Consider the following 26,325-nt stretch of genomic DNA (forward strand, 5'->3'; position numbering starts at 1 on the left):
TTTTAGATAGATATGTATTTTAATTACAAACAAATAATAACAAATAAGACATAATTGTCTGTACCAGCAGACAACAAAAAAACATTCAGTAAATTGCAACTTAAAAATTGCTGAGGTTTCCTTGTAAAATGAAAATATCAAGTATGCAAAAGTATTACAAAATTATATTTGATCTAAATTTAAATCAAATAAATCATTACAAAATATTACTTTTCAGAGCCAATTAAATGTTTTAACAAAATGCCGAAGTTGTTATTAAAATAGTTTTTATTTTGGAGTGAATACTTTACATGATGTAAACAGGGAACTAAAATCTACATATAAATTTCTGTTGTCTTTCTTTGAATATACTGTTAATGATTGAGTCAACACCAAGCTTTAGTCAGGACATAAGTCAATGTAAGAATCCAATATTGAAATTTAAATTTTAATTCATATGCATACAAATTTTTAAATCCTTAGAAACCTAATAACTAGAAATAAGAAGATGTGGTATGAGTGCCAATGAGACAACTCTCCATCCAAGTCACAATGTGTAAAAAGTAAACAATTATAGATCAAGTACGGCCTTCAACATGGAGCCTTGGCTCACACCGAACAGTAAGTTTACTATACTTCAACAAAATACAAATTACCTGAAGTATTGCAGAATTCAGTTTTACTGTTGTTTTAATTTCATAAATAAAGAATATTTTGTATTAGGCATTAAAGAGTTGTTATTACATTTTTAATTGTATGGCATATGCCATTTTATTTAACCACAAATAATTAATTTTGTATTGACTCTTGTCAAATTTCTATAGACTAGTGAACTGTAAAGCGGACATCTTATCTTAAAAATATTATCATTTATATTAATTTTGGTAATAAAGTTTTATCCCACAAAAATACAACATATGTATATAAAATAATCTCATATTTGGTATATCTCTGATATGTATTGATTTGGTCAAATGCTTCAAATAAATTGTACAAAATATTATAATCTATTCAAAACTATAAGTAATTTAATAAAAGACCTCAAGATCATGTTGGTTATCATATAATGGTAATAATTTGAGATGAAATAAATCGTTAAATGACCAGCATTTGCATATTTTGTGTTGCTGTTCATTGAAAGACTGGCATAATGAAAATGAAAATCACACAATTTCATATCATGATTATGAATTACCTTAGACACTTAGTTCTTTTAAGGGCATATGATACAGTTACAGGGGAAGTAATGATAATGCTAACGTAAAATGTTATTTTTCACGACATCAAACTGTGACATATTGGGAAAACATGCATTTTGCAATTGATTTTAATCATTAAATTGTAAACGAGTAAATTGACCCCTGTTTTTGAAATGACATTTGGCTTGATTATGTATGAAGATTATTTGTTCCAATTTTTATGGAGAAATCACTGGTGAATCTTTTTTTAAATTAGAAAAATGTACAACAAAAAATGGTGTTTTTTCTAGAATCATGAAAATTTAATAAAAATGAATCATTTCCAAAGAATAGTTACACAAATTTAGAGCATATTTTTGTAAAGAAGATGTTCCAAATCTTTTTACAGAAATCCTCATGTGTTTATTTTTGAAACAAAAAAGTTAAGTATGTCTGTCCATAGGATAGAAATGTCCAAGAAACCGAAATTTTGAGTAAATCTCTAAAATTTCGACCCCATTTATCTCTAAATGTAGCATATGAAGGTATATTTTTTATTACATATTTGAATTGACTAGGTGAAAAATAGGTTGTATGCAAATTTTCATTAAAAGTGCTTTAATATACTTCTTACTTGCCACTGTTAAATGTTCATAATTCTGCCAGAGTTTTGATATAAACCAAAATTGTTTTCCTTTTAATCACTGATTATTTCTTTAAATCTTAAATATTTGTTATAAAATTTTATTTTCTATTTTATCTGAAAATGTTGAATTAAATGTGTATAATAAAATGTTGAGAATTGTCATTAAAATTAACTAAACATAGTTGAAGAATTGCTGTCAAAACCCTTATTAAATAATTAATTATGCATTTGGAATGTTTAACAACAGCAAAATTTAATGTAAGTGTTTTGTATTAGCCTCAGTATATAATTGTTGGTAAATTTAATATCCTTTAACAACTATGTTAACTGATCATCAAACAAAGTTACAAATAAAAAAAATAAAAAGGTCTAAGGTATACAGGAATGTTTATGAATCATGTTGAGGTAAAAGTTAATAGTGAAGTGTTGCTTAATAATACAAACAAATATAAAAATATACAAAATGTAAAAAATTGGGAAGTGTTCCTCAAATAAAATTCTGAATCCCAAAGGAACATTTTGAATAAAGGGCTGTACAAGAAAATATGTTTTGAGTACTATTTCTTAGTTTGTGCAAATTATGATTTTTGATTTAACTCCTTCCAAGAGAAAAGACCACATGATATGCTGCAAATGACTGAATAAATATTGAAATTTAAAATACAATACGACCATAACAATAGGCAAGAATGTTTTACGACACTATGAGAGTTGACTTTTGACTTCTGTTACTGAAGTTATTATTTCTTGTGCTCATATAGTGATATGTTCCTCTGTTAAATTTAAGAACTGCTCCTTCAAATGAAGCTGGTGCATTGTTTAGTAATGGGTTCATGGCAGCCTTAGTTTTAGCTTCATTGACTGATTTATAATATCCTGATGATGACATGATAACAGCCAGGTCCTTAGGAGATACAGCGGTGGAACCAGAATAGATCCATTTGACGTCAGCAGCAGACCACATGGTGGTACTCTCATATGGTAATGGGAAATTGTCATTCAGATTTTTTATTTCCACAATATTACTCCTGTCAGATCCTGAAAATGATATGAATATGGATTATTGAGGACCAGGGCTATTATAAGGATATAAAACATATCACCATTGATATCTATACTTCAACATAAAAATTTTAAAGAAAAATATCAATATTCTTGCATACATCTGAGGTAAAAAAAAATTCTTCACATTTACACTATGCAGTGGCAGTCATTAGATTATTATTTAACGTCAACATGAGGAACTGATATGGCTGGACAATTCCAGCCATTCCAAATGAGTAACATAGCTATTTCTGACTTGTAAATATTATAATTTATTTAAAGGTTTGATTTCTTTAAGTAATACAGTTGACTCTCGTCGCGAAATTCTGCATGAGTTGAAAAACATATTACATTGGGAATATCATTCTATTATACATCCTAACAATGTATATTGTCATGAAATTTATGAATGAAATAGATACTCAGATATTTAAGTTGACATCTGTGTGTATAATCATACTTGTCAATACAATTACATAATTTGTGCATTGTGCATAAATTTATCTGTTTTATGCATAAAAATATCAATGATATCACTGTTAAATTAATTTGGAGTTATCTTCCTTTGTCCATAATTGTAGTTGAACCAACTCCAAATATGGACAAAGGAGAGATCTCCAATTCATAGTATTGCCTTCCAAAGCCTAACACAATGCAATGTCTGATTTTTAGTTCCCACTGCAAAATGAATGCAATCTTTGCCCTTCAGTGCTCACTACCAGTTTGAGAATGTTTTTTTTCAAGAGATAAGAAAATGCACCTCTATGCTCTATGTTTAGTTATGGCCGCCATGTAGGTTGGCTAACAGGATCATCAAAGTTTTGAAATAAGATACCCAAATAATTGTGTCAAAGTTTGGTTGCAATTAGCTCAGAATAATTTTGCAAAAAGTTAACCCACCACCAAGGACAATGGCTGAGGGAGGCCAAGAGATTAGAATAGCTCACAATGGCCCTTCAGGTCAGATGAGCTGAAAAGGTAAAGTTTTATCCAACTTGGCAGACATATCAGTGGTAACTGAAATATGATAACAAAATAAGTGTAAAAAAAGGGTTTTATAACCAGCTTTCACACCAAAAAATTATAAAAAGTATCAAAATTAGACATAAAACAGTGTCAAAACAAAAAGAGCAGAAATCAAAAACATCACCTAAATTGAAACACTTTTTTTGATTTGGGAAGACTTGTTATAGTACAATGTGTGATCAAATCAACACAATACTGGTTTTACTTCATGCAAACTCTTAATTGTTTTCCCTTTAATGGTTTCACTTTTGCTCCCCTTGCGTCATACTTTGGTTTACTAGAAATTCTATCGCTACCCTTCAATTTTGAGATAACAAGAGTCGACTAGTTTTAGTCCCAACACTTACCATCTTTGCCTTGACCTTCATCTCCAGCCTGTCCATCACCAGCTGGGTTATTGTTATTATGTGTATTAGAGCCTAAAACAAATTAAAAAAATATGATTAAAATATAAGGAATTATTCACTTGCAAACCATATTGTCAAATTCTGGTTAGTAAAAGGTTCCTGTTGAGATGACTAATAATGAACTATAAGTAATTTCCATACTCCTATATGAAACAATTTCACCACATTTGGCACTTATGGGTTTTGCCATTGCAAAAAAGATTAACCTTTACATTTATCAGTCATCATATTTTACCTATTATAGCAGATGTATGAGCTTATAACTTTGGTCATTGAATATACTTTTCGAAACAAAAAACTAAATAGAAATACTCAAAATAGGTTTGGTTAAATGGAACCTCCATAGATCTATAAGATGGCTGATAATAGAGAGGTAAACTGTTATTGTCATGAAGCTAAGGGCCATAATTAGGTTTAAAGTATGAAGAAATCTCACCTGTAACCACATTTAGTTGTCTTTTATATGGTTAATTTGTGGTTTTAAAGGTCCTATGGCTTGTATCTTAATTAATTTTTTAAATTTGAGTTTTTATTTTTGTGACTCCTATCTCATCGGAATTTCGAATTTACAGTATATATTTACTGGCTCCACTCTTTACTGACAAGGATGTATAAATGTACAATACTTTGAAAAATTAGAACCATTGAGTATAAAATTGATTTTTAAATCATTTACATACAATATATAGAAACTGAAAAAATTACCTGTCCATTGAATATGAACCAGATCTGAAGGTTTGATATTTAATGTGTTTGGATGGAAGTCATACTCTACAGCAGGGTAAGTCTGTACTATGTTACCACGTTTTCCTCGTACATTCAAATTATATATTTTATCTGTCTGAGATATGGCACCAGCTCTTGGTGACATGAGAAATACATGACTTCTGTCCTGAAATATTCTGCCAGTCTGATCAGTGTTGATGTTCATACGTAATGCAGTTCTGCCTCCCATGTCTATATAAGGATCCTGCTCTATAATGGATTGTACCAATGGATTTCTGTAAAAAGGTATATGTTCCATTTTTAGATGACATTGGTTGCTTGTAAATTTATGCTAAGGAGAAGGTCCGGTAAGGGCTTATTTTGGCCTAAAATTTGAAGTACATCGGATGAAAGATGTTTGACATTTTTTTTAACACTTAAGTGTCTTCTTCAGTAGTTTCAATTAGTTAATGTAAAAGATTTGAACTGATTTGGTCATTAAAGACACTTAAATTCAAGCTTAAATATGAAAAACCTATCAAATATGCCACACAACGTCACTATTCAGATAGTTTTTGTCTAAAATGGAGGGCCGCATTCATGTTTAATCTCAACCTTTATATATGTTGTGTATCATCATCAAATACAACATGTATTCAAATGTTTAGACTGAACACAAGTGCGACCACTTCCATTTTAGACAATAAACTGTTATCACAGAGATATGTCTCGCCTTTTTGTAATTTTGATAATGCAAATGTTGAAATTAAAATAGCAATACTTTAACATGTAAGTTATGCAAATATTCAAAGTCGATGAACCATGACTGAAGGTACATGGCTAAACAATCTCCATGGAATGAGATGTGCCAATGCTAATACAACTGCATACCAAATACCATTGACTTATTATAAGTCGTTCCCTTTAAACAAACCTAAACACAAACATTAACTTGTAAACTATGTAAAAGTTTCAAAGTCAATGAACCATGATCAGGGGTGGGGCTATATAATCTCCATGGAAACGAAAATTGCAAATGCCAATACATTTGCATACCAAATATCATTGACTTAACATTAGCAGTTCATCTTAAACTGATCTAATCACAAACTAATACATGTAAACTAAGCAAAAGTTTCAAAGTCTATAGACCATGACTAAGGGGTGGAGCCAAATAATCTCCATGGAAATGAGATATGCTAATGCTTATACAACTGCATACCAAATATCATTGACCTACCACTAGTGGTTCCCCATAAACTGACCTAATCACAAACTAATACATGTAAACTATGAAAAGTTTCAAAGTCAATAGACCTTGACTGAGGGGGCGGTGCCAAATAATCTCCATGGTAATGAGATGTGCCAATGCTAATACAACTGCATACCAAATATCATTGACCTACCACTAGTGGTTCACCATGAACTAGACCTAATCACAAACTAATACATTGTGGACGCCGCTGCCGCCGTCGCCGACGCTGGAAACAGCATACCTATGTCTCGCTTTTTGACTCCGTCAAGGCGAGACAAAAACCATCTAAAAATAAGCACAAATGTAAAAATTGTGAAGATTTCAGTAATTTTGCATGAACTAATGATGCTGATACCTGGTGCATGTGCATTGTATTGTCAAAAACAGTCCATATTTATGTAACAAAAGTATTCTTCTTTCCAGTAAATAGCTAAAAACTTACATTTTTAACAAATTTTTGAAATGCTATATTTTGGGGCCAAGAAGGGGTCTTACCGGGCCTACTCCTTTGTGTTGTAGCACTTTGATGGTTATATATAGTATCTAAGTTAAAAATACAACCAAACCTCTGTTGCTTCTATACACTTCAGTATATACGACTTGCCTGAGGGTTTTCCATGAAAAATGTTCAATTATTTTTTTTTAGATTGTTATGAATGTATGTTTAGACTGTTAGTTACTTTGAAAACCTTGATAATGAAAATTATTAAAAGCTTTCCTGATGTTTCAGCAGGACATCGATGTCCCTCCACAAATATGGCAAAATATTTATGATATATCATAAAATATGGAAATTCTTTTATAGATATATCATCAATTAAAGAACTTTAGTGAGTGGCTCACATACCCCACGTCCTCACATTGTCATTGGAGAAATAAAATAACAGTAAGAAAAAAAAATTGTATAAGAAAAATAAATTGAATCATAATTTCCTGTCGATATGCACATCTACGTAGTACAATGTATGTCCTTATTATCTACAAAGTTTTATGAAATTCTGTTGTGTGGTTTCAGAGGAGTTGCGATGACAAACTGTTGCAGTAGTATTTTGAAGCAAATAAGCTCAAAGGGGCGTAACTCCTAGAAAAAAAATTGAATCGTAATTTCCTGTCGATATGCACATCTGCATAGTATGTCCTTATTATCTAAAAAGGTTTCAGGAAATTCTGTTGTGTGATTTCAGAGGAGTTGCGACGACAAGAAACAGGACTGACGGACTGACGGACGGACAGACAGACAGACGGACGGGTCAAAAACAATAACGGGTATAAATATGGTAAAATATTTATAAATATATTATCAAATATGGATTTTTTTTTAAAAGAAATATGGTAAAAAAAGAAAAAGATATTCATAGATATATCATCAAATATGGCAAAATATTCATAGATATATCATTATATATGGAAATTTGTTTTTAAATATATTATCAAATACGGCAAAATATCTATATATTTATCTTCAAATATAGTTCAATATTTAGACATATTATTAAATATGGCAAAACATTTATAGATATATTATCAAATATGGAAATTTTTTGATAGATATATCGTCAAATATGGCAAAAAATTTATAGATATATTATCAAATATGGAAATTTTTTGATAGATATATCGTCAAATATGGCAAAAAATTTATAGACATATCATCAAAATGTAATAGAAGTCGACTTTATTTATGGACTTACAAAAATTAATATTCACCATAATGCCTAAGAAGTCACATCAATTGACTTCAAGAAAGAATGGTTTTTAGGTTTGGTTTCATTTTTAACTCGAAGTAACCAAATGTAATGATGATGGAAGATGATAGAGAAAATCCTGACATAAAGCTACTGCGTTAGTTATCATATTATTTAATATAATTTTATAATTTCCCTTTGTTATTCACAAATTCATCTCCGGTATAGTAAATAAGTTTTCATGTGGAATATAAAAAAAACTTACGATTGTTGATTTAAGGAGGAATCTGTGAAATATGGATCATAATCATCTGTTGATATGTTGTACCTGAAAAAAAAGAGAAAAAAGAAATTGAGCTGTTGCAAAACAATGACTAATACCCTTTTTTTGTTGTTCATTTATAGGGTGTCCTTTATTTCAAGTTCAATAAGAAATCACCACAGTCATCAATTTTTAAAAGTTTTCAGTGAAAGGATTTCACCTTCATAGCTGAATGTAAAGTTAAATGATAAGGCTATATTCTTCTCATTCTTCTTGATTACTTGGTGAGAAGAGGAGCACAGTTAGTTCCCATAAGAATGTCAACTGTCTGTTTATAAATATCTCCACCAAACATATGTTGTCAATAATAAATTCAAGCAACTTCATGATGTCATCAAAAATCCTTCTGTAACAATCATAGTAGGTTTAGTTCACAGATCAAGATTTGTTCTTTCCTGACACAATTTATTTGTGGTAACAAGATTTCTTAAAGCAATATCATTTATGTTATAAATGTCATCATATTAAAAATGTTTTCTGTTGATATTTTAAGCAGCGAACTAGAAATCTCTTTTCAACCACTAAAATTGGGTTCATTGAATATTAATGAATCCTCAGTATGTGACTACATTTTTTGTACTTCAATGGTAAAGATGGCATTACTACTGTAGTCCAAAAAGGGGAAACCAAAATATATTGTATACTCAATTAAAGAGAAGTTGCACTGCCAGATTTAAAATCATAAAAATTCATGCAATTTAGTTTTAAAAATAAATTTATGATGCACTGAAAATGCTATGTCAATGAACCATTTCTATCCTTGAACACATACCTCATTCTGAAAACACATCTTTTGGCATTTCCTGAAGGAAAATAAGGCAATGTCCATATATAACTATTAGCTCTACCATTTGCTCCATTACCCAGATGGTTAGACCTGAAATAGATATACATACAATTGAAATTAAGTTTTTGTTATATATTTGTTCTATATATGACCAGTTTATGTTTCAAAAAATTAATATATTAAAGACACCATGGTTCTTTTAATGTCTGATGAGTCTACATTCAAATAAGCTATATACAGGTACTTAGAATACTATGACTCTTTTAAATTTCTGTTGTGTCTCCAGTTTAACAATCTATATACTTAGAACACTGTTGCTTTTTAGTCTGGTGGGTCTACATCTAAATAAACTATATACCTAGAATATTGTGCTTCTTTACAATCTGGTTGGTCCAGTCGAACTAAACATTCTTTCTTCGTAACATCGGTAGCATCATATGGTACAGCCCATCTATAGGTCAGTCCACCTTTGCTCTGTGCTGTACATGTGGTCTCGGTAGTATATGCTGAAATTTTAAGATGCAGTTTTCAATTATTTATTAGTTTTTACTTGTTTGACCTTACACCAATGCTATCTATGGATATATTCTTAACATTGAGAAGAACATACATGAACATATCTACATTTTATTTTATGACTTAATATGGTGGGTTTTTTTCCCAAAAAAATCAAGATAATTAGTCATTTCATATTGGAACAATTTTTTAATTCTGTGTTTAAGAAACATTTCTCCATTTAACTAAAGAAATATTAAAATGCATCAAATGCAATAGAAACTTAACACTTTAAAGAACAACTTTTTTCAACAGTTATTTATGACTATGTGAAAAATATTTTCTCTGATATGATTGAGTTCCTCACCAGGTGCCTTTTCTAGAAAGTTGCTGAATTGTACCCATTGTCCACCATTCTGTGTACATTGTGCTTGATTATTCCATTTTGAATAAGGACGTCTGGCGCCTCCAGGTGTGTAAAATTCTACACATTCATGGTACATTTGTGTATTAAAACTGTTTGACCTGTGATAACTGAAATAAATTCATTACAGTTATATATTGTTAACATAGACTGTATTTTTTAAGAAGTTTAAATTTTTTGCTGTTCTCATAGAACTTTCAATAGAGTGGCAAATGGTTCCAAAGATTTGATAATAGAATACCATACCATATTACAAAACAAGAATAAGCAGCTGCGACAAGAGTGCATGATGCAACCTTATTGTGCATATTGAAATTGTTGCAAGAATAAAATTGGATATTAATTAGGCATTCAATCAGAAGCAAAATGACTCTGTAGAAGAATGTGCATTTAGATACCCTTAGGTGTATAAATATTTTTTTTAAATCAAACGGTGTGTTATGTTCACCAATTCTAACAAGTTATGGTGCAACATATGAAAAATTTACTTAAATCTGACAATGAAAGTCCTATAACTCTTGAAAGACAACTAGAAAATTAAAAAAATCGAAAGGGAGATTCCTTTTACCAATCCCAACAATAATGTAAAGTTTACTCCTAAAGAGAAAAGCAAATTTGATTTATAGTATGAAGTGTTGATGGAAAGATGGATAAATGGATAGACAGACTATGGTATTCCATAATACCTCATATAACAACATTGTTAGCTAGATCTCTGTATGTGATATAAAGCATGTGTGGATTACTCTTAAAGCAACTGATGTTACAACATTTACAACGTAATTAGAATGGACAATTACTTTTTTGTTACATAGATGGTAAAAGGTCATATGACGATTGAATTGTTCATATGAGCATAAAGAAAAAATTTTGGGGCACATATGAACTACCAAACTGCACATATGAGCAATCCTATTTGCATACGATTCTTACTTGCATCTTATGTGATTCACATGTGCTTTTGTTAGCAATTTCTGTTTGGGCTAGTAACGATTGTTGAATGAATGCTGTATCTTATGTACCTTTAAACAATCAAATAAATAAACTTTGATCAGAATATATTTAATCCACTGAAATTGAATTCATTTGATTAGAATTTGGGTTGATGATAAACAAAAGTACTGAACAACATAAATATTTGTTTTTGGTATTTGTTCAACAGATTATAGACTGAAATTTGAACTGTAACACTTCCTATTACAAACAAGTTGACCTTTGTGTATCCTGTATTGATATCCCTGTATTAATTACTTTATCTTCTCAAAGGATCTACCACCTACTTAAAATGTGAATAACTGATTATGATACTGTTTCATAATTTTTTTTTCAAATTGTGTGCAATTCAAGTGATCAATACAAAATTTATGAAACAGTGGGGGAGAGACAATCCCTAAAGAGTGAAGGCAATCTGTAAACAGAGTTCTTGAAAAGTGGTGGTCCCAAGGTTTTGACCACCATATTTTGCAAAGGACCGACACAATTTTGATATTTTGTAATAGAAATAATAGTGAGGACCAGCAGATTTTCTTCAAGGACCAACAGGGAAAAAAGATTGTAAAAACTCGGTTAAATGCAAAAAGAGATGTTTGATCTTTCCATATTGACCCCAAGCCTAATTATTATTCTTTAACACTACTTACCAAATTTCATTAATAAATTTTTAGTTTTATTCTTTTAGATAAAATTGACACTGTGAGATCAGGATGAAGCAAAGAAATGCCATTAAATATGATATAAACTCTAACAGTTAAATCAGATTCAAATTACGTTTTGTATTATGAATAACATTACATATTGGTATAGGTAATGCAACAGTAACCTTCCCAAAACAGACATCTAGAGGTCAACATAAAGTATTTAACAAATGATTTAACACACAATTGTTTAAACAATATGTAATACTCTAGATCTAAATGACGTTGTGAATAAATCTTAGTTAAGGAGAATATCAAAGATCTGATATCAACTCTAAATTACAAATAATTTTTAAAAAAATTAAAAAATAAAGAATTTAATCTAAGTCAGTATCCTTACCAAAACAATAAATATAACAAATATGACATCCGCTGCACTAAAATAAGTCTGCAAACTGAGATACAAGCCTGCAAATTAATAAAAGTTGAAACAGAAACAAAGAAAGATATCTCTCTATATACAAACCTGCACATGGATGCATTTTCTGCAAGTACTGCAATATCTTTCCATGGAGTAGGGTGCCAGTAGGGAAAATAATCCCTTTCTTCTGGACATTCATAGCCATAACGGTTACCATTAGGATTCTGTCTTGTGTAAATGGCACTACTAGTGCCCAAGCCATTGTTACTTTTTAACTTTTGATCAGCAGTAAATAGCCCTGAAAATATATTATAATTTACATATGATACACTTCAAATGATGGTTCACATGTCAACAGTATTTGGTTATATTCGTGTTACTCCCATGATATCTTATCATTCAACAGACCTGCATGGCAATTTCAGCATTAAAACTAAAAGAAAATAATTCTCTATTCATAAAAGAAATATTACAGCTTCAAAAAATATATATTTCATATCCCTAAAACCAGACAATATTTTATATCAAAATAATATCAATGTGTGAACATCCCATTTCCAATAAACTGCTTCGCCTAGCGCAGCTGGATACGACCGCAGAGGTGCAACCCTGAACAGTTGGGGCAAAAATGAACACAATATTCAAGCTTGATACAGGTCTGAATTTGGATTGTAATTAAATATTTGACACATTATAGGTTTCTGACACAGAATAAATGTAGTCAAAGAACTTGAAATTGGTTATATGATTTGAATTTATATTCAATTGAAGATTTCTTGCTGTTGTGCAATACACTGTGCTGTTGCGCAATACTTAGTAAATCTGTTTTCAGACTATATACAAAGAATTAGCTAAATAAATTGTGACCCCCAATTTTTCTTTGGAAAATTGACAATTCCTTAATCTTGAGGAAAAAAATTGACCCCCCTAAAAAAAAATTTTGCGGTCGTATAAAAACAACTAAACAAGTTCCATTCTATTATAACAAGTAACATTCCCTTTTTTTGGCTTTACATTAATTAAATTCTACTTCTGCTTTATCAATTTTTTGCATGTTTGCATGCATCATCCTTTGTTCCCTTTAAATTAAATGCCTTTGTTAACAAAGCAACTGTCAAAAGTCTATTAAATTCCTCAACTATTCACACTTTTTAGGAGAGTTGTCTTCCCTACCTCTATTGCGTTCCCTGACAAAGCATTTGTCATACCATTCCCAAGGTTCCTGGATAACTTCCTCTTGTTGGACAGCATTATTTTTACGAGCGGTTGTTTGTTGTTGAGTTTCTGTCAAACTTTGTGGTCTGTTATATGCTTGTGTTTCAGTTCTCTGTCCATTTCGAAGGGTATCAGCGGTGCCTTAAAAATAAAATTGTTAACCATATTACTTGTAAGAAAAAAATTTCACAAATTTAACTGAAAGTTGTGTGCACATATGCTAGCACTATTAAAATTTTGTGATTCTTCAGATAATTATAGAATACATAATATGGATGTTCATATTGCCTTTGCCAAACATTTGAAAAGTGTTGTACCATTCCCAAGGTTCATGTAAAATTCATTTGTAATTAATAAATCTTTGTCTGAAACACTCCTAAAACAGCAATGAAATCCTTTACATGACATTATACCCCCATTTATTGTAATATTATGGCACATAAACAGTCTGGTAATCCTTTGATATTACTTCAACTTTAATAATATAAGACATTAAAGGAAATCATAAAATTAGTATACAAAATATAATAATAATGGAAAATAAGGCTTTTATCTACCCTATCCTTTATCTTTACAAAGCTAAAATAAATATTGGACATTTTCCATGATATATAACCCCAGTAGCACTAACACGTAAACTGCTAAAATGTATGGAAACTCATTGTTCATAAAATTTAATCAGTGTTTTGATTTTGTAATTAACAGTTAATTACAAAATCAAAACACTGATTAACTTTTATGAACATAAATAACATCACAGAAATATTTGCACTTTCAAATGAAAGTCTTTTTTTAATTTAAGCAGGTTTTAAAAACAAACAGACAAAAAATGGAAATTTGGTTTGTCCAAGATAAAGTTACAACTTTTGTTTGTACCTGTTGGAGTGTTCACATCATCCTGACACATATACTGTAAGATCATGTGACAATTCTGTTTCTGTGGATTGGTATCTTCATTGCCTCCACACCCATGCTGATTTGTCCATTCAAGCTCCAGGTTACTCTTCCCTGCATCATTATTTAAACTTTTAAATGGACCACTTTGGAAATATTTCTGAAAAAATACAGTGAAACTGTGAACTGTTGTATCTTTATTATATTACTAAATGATTATAACTGTGTGATGAAAAATCATCAAACCCTCTTTCATTTGTTAAGTAATTAATTCCTTGAAAACATTATTGCAAACCATCTACAGCTGCACATTGAGATTTCTGATATTCACCTCTTTACATGTACAAAAGTTCAGACAAAAAAATAGACATAAAACAAAGAACTAGAATGATTTAAACTCCTTTCTTATATTTTTTCCTTTCAGGTTTTTTATTCCATTATAGAAAAATGTAGTCAAAGAACTTGAAACTGGTTTAACCGTTATATGAATTGAATTTATATTTAATTAAAGATTTCTTGCTGTTGTGCAATACTTAGTAAATCGGTTGTCAGAATATAAACAAATAAAGTTCAATTAATTCTCAATATCATATTAGAAATTTATGAAAATCAAAAGGGAGCTTACATCAATAGATATAAACAATTCACCAAAGTTTCATGAGAATTGCTGACAGCATTTTTGAGTTATTGTCCAAAAACTGGAAAATCCCCCCTTTTTTAATGAATAAAACCCCATAACTCAGAAATGTAAAATGTAAAATTTATAAAATTCTAAAGGGAGCTTACATCAATAGATATAAACAATTCACCAAAGTTTCATAAGAACTGCTGAAAGCATTTTCGAGTTTTTGTTCGAAAACTGGAAAATCCCCCCCCTTTTTTTTAATAAAACCCTGTCACTCAGAAACGTAAAATCTAAAATTTATAAAAATCGAAAGGGACCTCATGTCAATAGATATACACAATTTACCACAATTTCTTGCAAGTTGGTGAAAGCATTCTTGAATTATTGTCTGAAAACTGGATAATCCCCCTTTTTTTAATGAATAAAACCCCATAACTCGGAAACGTAAAATCTAAAATTTTTAAAAAACGAAAGGGAGCTCACATCAATAGATATAAACAATTCACAAAAGTTTTATGCAAATTGGTTAAAGCGTTTTTGAGTTAATGTCCGACATGTTGACGACGGACGGACAGACAGACGGACGGACGGACAGACGGACGGACGGACGGAGGGACAGACGGACAACGGTATACCATAATACGTCCCGTAAACGGGCGTATAATGATCAGACACTATCCGTAAATTTCCAATAAGGTTTTACAATTTACAATTGAAAATCATTTTAATGGATAAATCTTGAAAAAAGTTTCAGGTTTTCATTTCTTTAAAGAACAGTTGTAAAAATATAGTTATAAATTTGAGAATATGTGTATGATCCAGTCAAAATTAGGAACATATAATTTATAGATTAATCTTTAATTTTAGTTTTTGGGGTTTATATTATGATTGCATATCATCTGTACATGTATCTGTAGTTTTTATACGACCGCAAAAAAATTTTGCGGTCATATATTGGTATGACGTTGGCTTTGTCGTCGTCTGGCGTCGGCTTCGTCGTCCGAAGACATATTGGTTTTCGCACTCTAACTTTAGTTTAAGTGAATGGATCTCTATGAAATTTTACCATAAGGTTCAATACCACAAAAGGAAGGTGGGGATTGATTTTGGGGGTTATGGTACCAACAGTTAAGGAATAAGGGGCCAAAAATAAGCATTTTTGTAACTTCCAGACATAACTTGTGTGTTAGTGTATGGATCTCTCTGACATTGTACCACAAGGTTCCATATCACAAAGGGAATGCTGGGATTGATTTTGGGGGTAATTGCCTCAAAATTTTAGGAACTAGGGACCAAAAAGGGGCAAAAAACAAGCATTTTTCTAGTTTCATAACAATAACTTGTGTGTAAGTGTATGGATCTCTCTGACATTGTACTGCAAGGTTCCATATCACAAAGGGAATGCTGGGATTGATTTTGGGGGTAATTGCCTCAAAATTTTAGGAATTAGGGGCCAAAAAGGGGCAAAAAACAAGCATTTTTCTAGTTTCATGACCATAACTTGTGTGTAAGTGTATGGATCTTTATGAAATTGTACTACAAGGTTCCATTTCACAAAGGGAAAGCTGGGATTGATTTTGGGGGTAATTGCCTCAAAATTTTAGGAACTAGGGGCCAAAAAGGGGCCAAAAATAAGCATTTTTCTAGTTTCCAGACAACAACTTGTGTTCAAGTGTATGGTTCACTCTGAAATTGTACTGCAAGGTACCATACCACAAAGGGAAGGCTGGGATTGAGTTTGGGGGTGATGAATCATAAGGGGGTTCAAAAAATTTGAGGGGGGGATTTTTTTTTTCCTTTTTAAATTGGTTATTTCTGATTTATATATAAAAGCAATTAATAATGATATGGTTTGAATAGGTAAATTAAAAATTTTTAAGTTCTTAGACCACATTCATTCTGTGTTAGAAACCTATGCTGTGTCAAATATTTAATTACAATCCAAATTCAGTGCTGTATCAAGCTTGAATGTTGTGTCCATACTTGCCCCAACTGTTCAGGGTTCGACCTCTGCGGTCGTATCAAGCTGCGCCCCAGCGGAGCATTTTATTAATTTTAATGTTTCATATCTTTCAGTAATGGTTCAAACTTCTACACCATAATAGATACATTTCAAATATAGGACACTGACATATACTTATTGTTCTTTTTTTGGTTTATAATGTTGTGATTTCTACATAGATTTATTCTACATCATCTAATTCAAAGATGTGTTATTGAGCTTTAGATTTGTTAAGATAATGCTGTTGCTTTCAAAATTCAGGAACAGAGTAAGATTCCTATATTCATATTTGGTTTCAAAATAATTTTCTTCATACTATAATTACCAATCATCATTACATCAATGGAAAAGATTTATAAATTTCAAATCAGAAAATTTTATAAAGTATTTAACTCTGCCACATTCAGTATGTGTCTGTGCCAAGTCGGGAGCCTGTAATTCAGTGGTTGTCGTTTGTTGCTGTATATCATATTTTTTTTCTTTATTGTTTTGTACATAAATCAGGCCATTAGTTTTCTCATTTGAATTGTTTTACATTTGTAATTTCAGGGCCTTTTATAGCTTGCTATGTGGTGTTGTTTTTGCTCATTGTTGAAGGCTGTACAGTGGCCTATAGTTGCTAACTTCTACATCATTTGTTCTCTGGTGGAGAGTTGTCTCATTGGCAATCATACCACACCTTCTTATTTTCATACTTATTTATTTTTGTGTTTAAGTTTGACCCTGGTATATTTTTTATGCAGAACAAAACGTTAGATAAAGTAACGTCCAAATTTTTATTTTTTATCATTTTGAACTTTAGATTCACAAATAGAGATACTGTACAGATATTTTTTCTAGCAGCAATAAATCAGATTTCTAAATCAAAAAGATGTCAAATTTGGTTTTAACTTATGAAATTTTATCACTTTGCTTCCTGATTTGTATGAAGTAACCAAATGTGGTAAACTTCCGATTGTTGTTAATACACTTATAAAAGTACTTAACTTTTGGTAACCCAGAGTTCATCATTATCATTATAATAACTAGATATGACATCATATCAATAAATTCATCATAGATACCAGGATATCAACTCATATTATTAAAGTGATCAGATATACAATCCTATATGCTTGAATCATTTAATTCTTTTATAAATCTTTCTTCCATACAAGGAATACGAACTGTATTTAATATTCTCTGTACATTACAGCTAGTAGATTTCACATTTTATGTAAATAAGGTAGATTTTCAACTAAAATTCATTTACCACTATCTAAACTGGTAACCAGAGTATGATATTTTTATTTATCCTGATTTAGAGTAATTTCTCGCAATTTGATTGGCTGATATTGTCCTAATATAATTTTCAGTGCAATTTTTTATTAAGTCAATTCAAATTATCTCCCTTATACCATTGACTAAATAAAAAAAAGTGCTAACATTTTCAAGGATTTATATAGTGATACACTATACAAATCCTTGCATTTTTCATTTTTTCACAGTTTTACATTAAATATCTAAATATATTTTGTTGATATTGTCCTAATAATTAATATTTTAAAATACTATTTTAATACTATTTAAATAAACTGCTTCGCTGAGCGCAGCTGGATACGCCCGCAGAGGTCCAACCCTGAACAGTTGGGGCAAAAATAAACACAATATTCAAGCTTGATACAGGTCTGAATTTGGATTGTAATTAAATATTTGATATATTATAGGGTTCTGAATAAATGCAGTCAAAGAACTTGAAATTGGTTATATGAAAGATTTCTTGCTGTTGTGCAATACACTGTGCTGTTGCGCAATACTTTGTAAATCTGTTGTCAGACTATAAAATAAAATCTTATAACTCAGAAACGTAAAATTGAAAATATATAAAAATCAAAAGGGAGCTTACAAAAATAGATATAAACAATTTACCAAAGTTTCATAAAAAAAAGCTGAAAGCATTTTTGAGTTATTGTCCGAAAACTGGAAAATCCCCCTTTTTGTAATTAATAAAACCCCATAAATCGGAAAGGTATCGTCTGAAATTTATAAAAATCAAAAGGGAGCTCATGTCCATAGAAATAAACAATTCACCAAAGTTTCTTGCAAATTGGTAAAATTGTTTTTGAGTTATTGTCTGAAAACTGGAAAATCCCCCCTTTTTTAATGAATAAAACCCCAAAACTTGGAAACGGTAAATCCGAAATTTATAAAAAAACAAAAGGGAGCTCACGTCAATAAATATGAACAGTTCACAAAAGTTTCATGCAAATTGGTGAAATTTTTTTTGAGTTATTGTCCGAAAACTGGAAAATCCCCCCTTTTTTAATGAATAAAACCCCAAAACTCGGAAATGATAAATCTGAAATGTATAAAAAACGAAAGGGAGCTCACGTCAATAGATATAAACAATTCACCAAAGTTTCATGCTTATTGGTTAAAGCGTTTTTGAATTAATGTCCGACATGTTGACGACGGACGAACGGACAGACGGACGGAGAGACGGTCAACGGTATACCATAATATGCCCCGTAAACGGGCATATAAAAACAAATACATAAGTGGTTTGATAACAAAATCAGGATAAATTCGTTACACAGTGTGCAATTGTCCTAATACGGAATTTATCAGGTCAATAAAATTCCTGTATAAGGACAATTGCACACTGTGTAACTAATATTAGAAGAACATTTATAAATTTAGATATACTGTCTTATTTAAAACTTTGGAAAAATATGCAATCTGAGTAAGAATTTTGCCCCCAAAATACGTCACAAAATTGACTTTGAAATCTGATTTACAAAGATAAACACTTATAATACAAAGGTTTGAAACATTGATCGGTTAAGTATCCTGTGATTATTGTTTGTAAGGAAGTCCTGAAACTATAATAGCTTTTATAAAATAATCCTATTTAGAAAACATCCTTTACAGAGATAATTAATCATCAAATAAGTTTTGATACATGTTTTGCTGTCAGTACTGACATTTAGCAAATGAAATAAACAACTATGATGTGTGAGAAAGTTACAAAAACATAAAAAAAATAGGCTTAAAAGATTTAAATACATGCATTGTCATGTAACAAATGATTAAAGGCATGAAGTCAATACAATAATTATATGTGAAAATGATGTAAAAAATAGTGTAATACTGAATAATTATCTCCATTCAATACTTAAAGAAAAATTACCTGTCAACAAGGCCCCCCCTAGTAAGAATTTCAAATTGGTGAATTTAAATATTGTTTGTGTAAACTGTCGTCAAGTTTCATTGCCAAAATGTCTAACAAAAAAACTATGACACCACCCACTCTTAAGAAAAATTGGTTTCTAATATTTTTTTAATTTTATTTCTTTAATCGTCAGTCCCATAGAAGTGAACAATATTACAATTGAAAAGGAGCTTAATTTCATTTATCCTAAACCAAGAGTTAAAAAATATTTAAAAAATGGCTCAAGCTAAATTTCAAAAGATCTTCTGTAACAAAACTCAATATTCAATAACACTTCATAATTTAGATCCACAAAAGGTCAATACTGGTCATGAAAAGGGTTGTACTTTGCAAACAAATAGACCATCCCAGATGTCAGAATCGTAATGCTTTTGCACAATTTCTCATTTCTTGGAAGGAATATGGGAGGAATTTTAAAATTATGTTACCAGTATAAATACACATTGATAGCGGCTAAATTGAATTCTGAGGAAGACCCAAAGTGAAGGAGGGGTAGTACAGAATTTTAGTATAATTTTAAATTCTTAGAATGTTGAAAATATGCCGCACAGCCCTATATTTTGACCTTTGAATAAATAGTAGTGCATATGAACTTTCCATTCTAGGATATAATTTTTTACGAAACTTCATAGTAAAAGTGGCACAGTTTTGCCGTAAAAGGAGTTCCTATGGGAAATTGCATTGTCTATATTTACAGAAGTGCAACCTATAGGTTACCGTGCAGCCTTCAACAATAAGCAAAACCCATACTGAATTGCAAGCTAGAAAATGCCCCAAAATGAAAAATGAGGGGGGTAGGACCTTTATCGGGACTCCGGGATTGGGTGTTTTTAAGCTCAGGATTTCGGGATTGATCCTTTCGGGATCTGGGAATTCTTTTTCGAATTTCGGGATGTCGGGATTTAAATTTTTTTAAATTCGGGACCTCGGGATTCCATGTTTTTAAGCCCAGGATTTCGGGATCAGGACCCCTCCTACTCCCCCTCACAAATGTAAAATAATTCAAACGAGAAACCCAATGACCTGATTTATTTTTTTAAAAAAATAAACGAAAAACAAAGATGATGTACATGACAAATAACAACCACTGAATTACAGACTCCTGATTTTGGAAAGGCACATTGCTGGTGTTAAATATGTTTTCGGGGACCCAACCCTCCCCTGACATGCCTGACCTGAGACAGTGGTGTAACAGCCCAACATAAAAACAAACTATAAAAATCAGTTGAAAAAGACTTGACTCATCAGATCGAAACAAAACACAAAAAAATACTAACAAAAGGATTTAAAACACAGAGTACAGATCTGAGAATACTTGCAGTTACTGAAAGCTAGTTCAAAGCCAATGAAAGCTAATTCTAAGACTAAAATATAAATCAGTACACATCCAATGTATTTAGAAAAGACATTTACCAAATTTTATCATCAGTACAAGGACATCATTCATTAAATATAAATCAACATGCAGACATCTTATTCGTTCAGGTATTTCACATCCAATCTTTTATGGTAACATTCTTTACAAAGCACAAAAATGTCGGCATTCACCTCAAAAGCTAACCAAACCTTTAAACAGACTTATTCAGAAGGGATATAGTTACGATACTGTTGTCAGATCATTAAAGATGGCATATTTTGGTATCAATATTGATTCACTCATAGGGTCTTTGCATCGGAAATAAACACATTTATTCTAAAACCAGTTGTTGGCATGATACGGGTTATGTTCTTCTCATATATTTTATGATGGTATGATACTAAACCCCTTACGGGAGGGATTGTGCTTGATTTTCATATGATGAAGACATAATCTTTCAATCAGTTTGATTGAGGTCTGGAGCTGGCATGTCAGTAACTGCTAGTAGTCCTTTGTTAATTTATGTATCTTTGTCATTTTGCTTAGTTTCTTTTGTTACCTTTTCTGACATCGGACTTGGACTTCTTTTAAACTGAGTTTTACTGTGCATATTGCTGTGTGTTTGTTTAATCTACATTGGCTAGAGGTATAGGGGGAGGGTTGAGATCTCACTAAACATGTTTAACCCCGCCGCATTTGTGCCTGTCCCAAGTCAGGAGCCTCTGGTTTTTGTTAGTCTTGTTAGTCTTGTATGTTTTTTTGATTTTGGTTCATTTATATGTTTAGGAGTTTAGTATGACATCCATTTTCACTGAACTAGTACACATTTTTGTTTAGGTGCCAGCTGAAGTCCGCCTCCGGGTGTGGGATTTTCTCGCTGTGTTGAAGACCCATTGGTGGCCTTCGTCTGTTTTTTACTCTTTGGTCGGGTTGTTGTCTCTTTGACACATTCCCCATTTCCATTCTCTATTTTATCATAAACAGCCATACATGGATCATATTTTAATTTATAGGCTTTATAAACAACATCACCATAAAAATTAAATAGGATGAGATATACCATTTGTAATAAGTTTTCTTCAGGTACATGTGTCTATTCTTCAAAGTTTTAACAATATTTTCATTTTTTTATGTCCTATGATACTATTATGTATTCAAATTTGAGTGATCTTTACTGGTATATATAAAAGGTGATCTGAAAAAAAATAAGTGTATAGAACCAAAATATTATACGGAACTATAATAATGCATATACATTTATAGAAATTAATGACTTTCTACAGTGATGCCCAGAGCCAAAATATCGGGAAACTTGAAACTAAAACAAAGGTCAAATAGCTAAAGCAATCAAAGATGAGCAAATTGTAGAGCAAAACCTAGCTCAAGAAAGCTATGCATGAGGAAGATAGAATAGGATACTTTGATATAGTGATCAATTGTCCAGTCTTATTGGTAATGTAAATATTAAAATCCAAGGAAAAATATTTAGAATACAAGAGCAACAGCTCTTTTCAAAACAACTTTTTAGATTTGTCAATACCTATTGTAAGGCAAAATTTGTTTACCCTACCCAATATATCCTTATTCTCCAGAAGCAGTCCAAAAACTCATTAACTTACAAGATTCTAACAAAAGGAGAGAACAATCTCGTGTAACCTTGAGAAATAAGTACATGTATATACATGTATCACATGAAAACTAAATTTAATTTTTATTTCTTCATCTAGGAGTTACTTTATATATATTATTTGTACAATATTTACCATCCTGTACTGTTCTCCTTCATTGTTAGATGGATTTTCTCCCTTGTCTCCAACATTATAACCTCCTTTGTCATTGTTCTAAAATTACAAAGAAAGAAATATATTTACATATATATGACCAGTATAAACATTTAATGTTGTCTCATTAATTTTATTAGGTGAAGATGGTTACCCTATAAACACAAAAATTAAAAGCTTTGAGTCTCGTCCAGGGTCCAAGTGGACATTAGGTATAGGTAGTATGGTATTATCTACATTTATACCTAACGAGTATAGAGCACTGCAATATGGGTTTGAGTTTTTCTCTGTCAATTTGAAACAGGGGAAGGCCTCCTAAATCTAGAAGTACATTGTATGTGATAAATTGATTGATTTATAAGTGTTTGCTTTACACCACATCTGGGTAGAGCTTGTTATTTTTATAGTTACTGTACAAAGGTTGGTGGATAAAGCTCCAATCTCATCTTCTCCACTACTAAACAAACATTAACTTGTCTTCTAAGTTCAGATGTCAATCTCATCCTAATATAGGCCAACATCTAGGAGACCTTTTATGCAGTCAAAAATATATCCTTTTTCATTTATAAAGGTAATAAATGGTAAATAATAGTCTTTTCATTTTCATGTGATAGTTAATCTTCTTGGATATATTCACTAAAATTGAATGCAGGTCATTTTCAAAATAAAAGGACCTAAACCCAGAGCCTATTACAATAAAGAAATACTAATTGTGTAATAGATTACCTGTGAATCAAACACCCTGTTTGCATTTTTCCTATTACCAGTTTTTTCATTCAATCTGTTATTTGACCCTCTAGGAATATGTAGATAAATGTCTGCAAAACACTGTCCAAATAGCAAGACACTTATGACCATAAGCTGAATCATCATTTTACCTACAGTGATAAAAAGACGTCCACTTTTTAACCAAATTGTATTAAGTACATTAAAGCATATGCAAAAACTTAGTAATCACACACCAAGTAAGAAATTACCATTAGCAATAGTTTTTTTATTGGAAACATAAGTTTGGAAATTCAGTTTCATCCTTTTTGGATTATTGTATCTTCATACTTTTCATAAAATTAATAAACTAAAATTGAGAATGGAAATGGGGAATATGTCAAAAGGACAACTGACCAAAGAGCTGTTGACTTACTCTGACACATATTTCATGTATTTATTTAGACAAAGACATGCCTTCCTTGATTGTTGTACAGTCAAATTCATAAACTGTTGATACATATATATGTCTAGCCTGTGCAACATTATCATAAGTTTCAAAGTCAATGGACCATAATCCTGGTTACTAGCCCAAAAATCTCCATGGAAACAAGAGATGTACAAATTTCCTAAAAATTACCTTTAACTTATTGCTTCAATTCCCCATAAACTGACCTAATCACAAACTGTTTATGAAGCCGCTGATGACGAAGTCACAAACAACAAACTTAAGTTTATATATATAGATGTCTTTGTTAAGGCAAGACAAAAATTATGTTCACAGACCTGACTTCAGCCATGTTAATTCTAAAAAAAATTCTGAGTGTCTCGGCTTTTAAACTCAATATAAATGTTATCACTCTCGAGGGGTTGCTTGAAATACCCATATCTTTATCATACTTTTTACATCAGTAATTAGTAGTTATATCAAACTTTATTGTTAATGGAATTGTGGAATTACATATACATAAAATTTGTTATGTCAATCAGAGTACATATTGTTACTTAATATTGCTTATTTTCTTATTATTCATGTTATGTATTGCTCTCTGCAGTTCATCATTCATCATGCTGTAAATACGTTTTATTTGCAAGAGCATATAAATATCCAAATACATAAATTGATGTCTTGATTTGGGGGGGATTGGGAACGCTGTTCAACAATGAAATTTTATATTGTCAAATTTTATCAGTTATTCAGAGAGTTTTGGAAAAATGAAATAATGTATTTACATAATTTGTTTGTAGGAAATCATTCCCCATTAGTAACATCCTTTTCATAAATAATAATCTTTTTTAATAGATAATGATATAATACATTAAAATAATGACAAAATAAAGATGTTATGTGCATGTCTGCTTTTGAAATACAAGATTTTTTTTTAAATAAGAAATTTTAGTGAGAAAAAGGTACATGTGAGTACCTCCAAATTTTCTTCTTCTTCAGTTATGGAAAACCACAAACATAAAAAAAAAATTTATTCTCAGAGCACATTCCCAGCTGGTTAAAATTTTGCAAATCAGGAACTTAAACTAAGAAAACAAACAAAAAAGAAATGATTTAACTTCTGTTCAATTATTTCCATGTTTTTCTGTATTATATAAACAAAGATATACCAGAAATAACTCATATTTGCTATTTACCATCAATTCCAAGATTACATATCCACAGCGGTTTATGGATATCAGAGACATATATACACATGTATATAGTCTCTGCTCACTGAAATATGTTATACAAGTTATTTCTAGTATATTCATGTTTATATATATATATAATACACAAAAAAGTGAAAATAATTGGAATTAATAAAACAAAAAAAAAATAAAGGATTTGGGGAAAAAAGTGGAAGGGCTGAAAAAAACTATTCTGTCCCCAAGTCCCTATGCAAAAAGGTTAATAAACCATAATGGTCAAATTAGTTGGTTCAAACTGGGCAATATATATGTTCCTTGTTTAAAATCCATCAATCGTCGAAGATAGTTTGGAATTGCTTCATCCCTTGATCAGAGACATATTCTTTTCTTCTTCGATTATATAACAGATGCGTTTGAATCGTTTTCCTGTCGATGAAACAGTTATTAACAAAAAGTATTACTAAAAAAATTACTTGGCCTAAATTATATCCTACTTTCACTTTTGTCACTTTTATAGACAAGATAGCTTACCTGATTGTTTACACCGCTTGGTGTACTCTCCTATGATATTGCAATGTTGTTTTTTAGTATATGCTTTCCTTTTTGTAAATTTTATAATAAATCAATGGTTCTGTCTAGTGATTCTGTCTGTTTAATCAATTATCTTTTTATTTCACTTCTTCATGACCTCATCTTAATATGGTTAGTGAATTAATGCGCATGAAAGTGGAAGTAGAATAATAACAAAAAAATAGACATAACTATACAACCGATTCTGATTTTTACTTTTCTAAATAATGTCTTACTAACAATTTCTGTTAAAATAAACATACCAAATATAAATATATTTTTTTACTGAATATGTCAAAATTTTCATCGCACTATTTCA

General features: G+C 30.7%; 1 protein-coding gene across 1 annotated transcript; it reads right to left on the reverse strand.

The window, feature by feature from the left end:
• Positions 1-26,134, reverse strand: LOC127730432 (protein DD3-3-like). Its single transcript, XM_052238851.1, has 13 exons — positions 25,968-26,134; positions 23,820-23,971; positions 23,076-23,153; positions 14,100-14,277; positions 13,182-13,364; positions 12,114-12,306; positions 9,897-10,063; positions 9,393-9,540; positions 9,020-9,124; positions 8,191-8,253; positions 4,986-5,281; positions 4,221-4,292; positions 1-2,841 (listed from the first exon to the last, which is right to left on the reverse strand). The coding sequence occupies exons 2-13, from the start codon at positions 23,964-23,966 to the stop codon at positions 2,498-2,500; spliced, it is 1,974 nt and encodes a 657-aa protein (XP_052094811.1). The 5' UTR covers positions 23,967-23,971; positions 25,968-26,134; the 3' UTR covers positions 1-2,497.
• Positions 26,135-26,325: the final 191 nt, after the last annotated feature.

This window comes from Mytilus californianus, unplaced genomic scaffold (assembly GCF_021869535.1).
Source record: "Mytilus californianus isolate M0D057914Y unplaced genomic scaffold, xbMytCali1.0.p SCAF_1, whole genome shotgun sequence".
Classification (NCBI taxonomy): domain Eukaryota; kingdom Metazoa; phylum Mollusca; class Bivalvia; order Mytilida; family Mytilidae; genus Mytilus; species Mytilus californianus.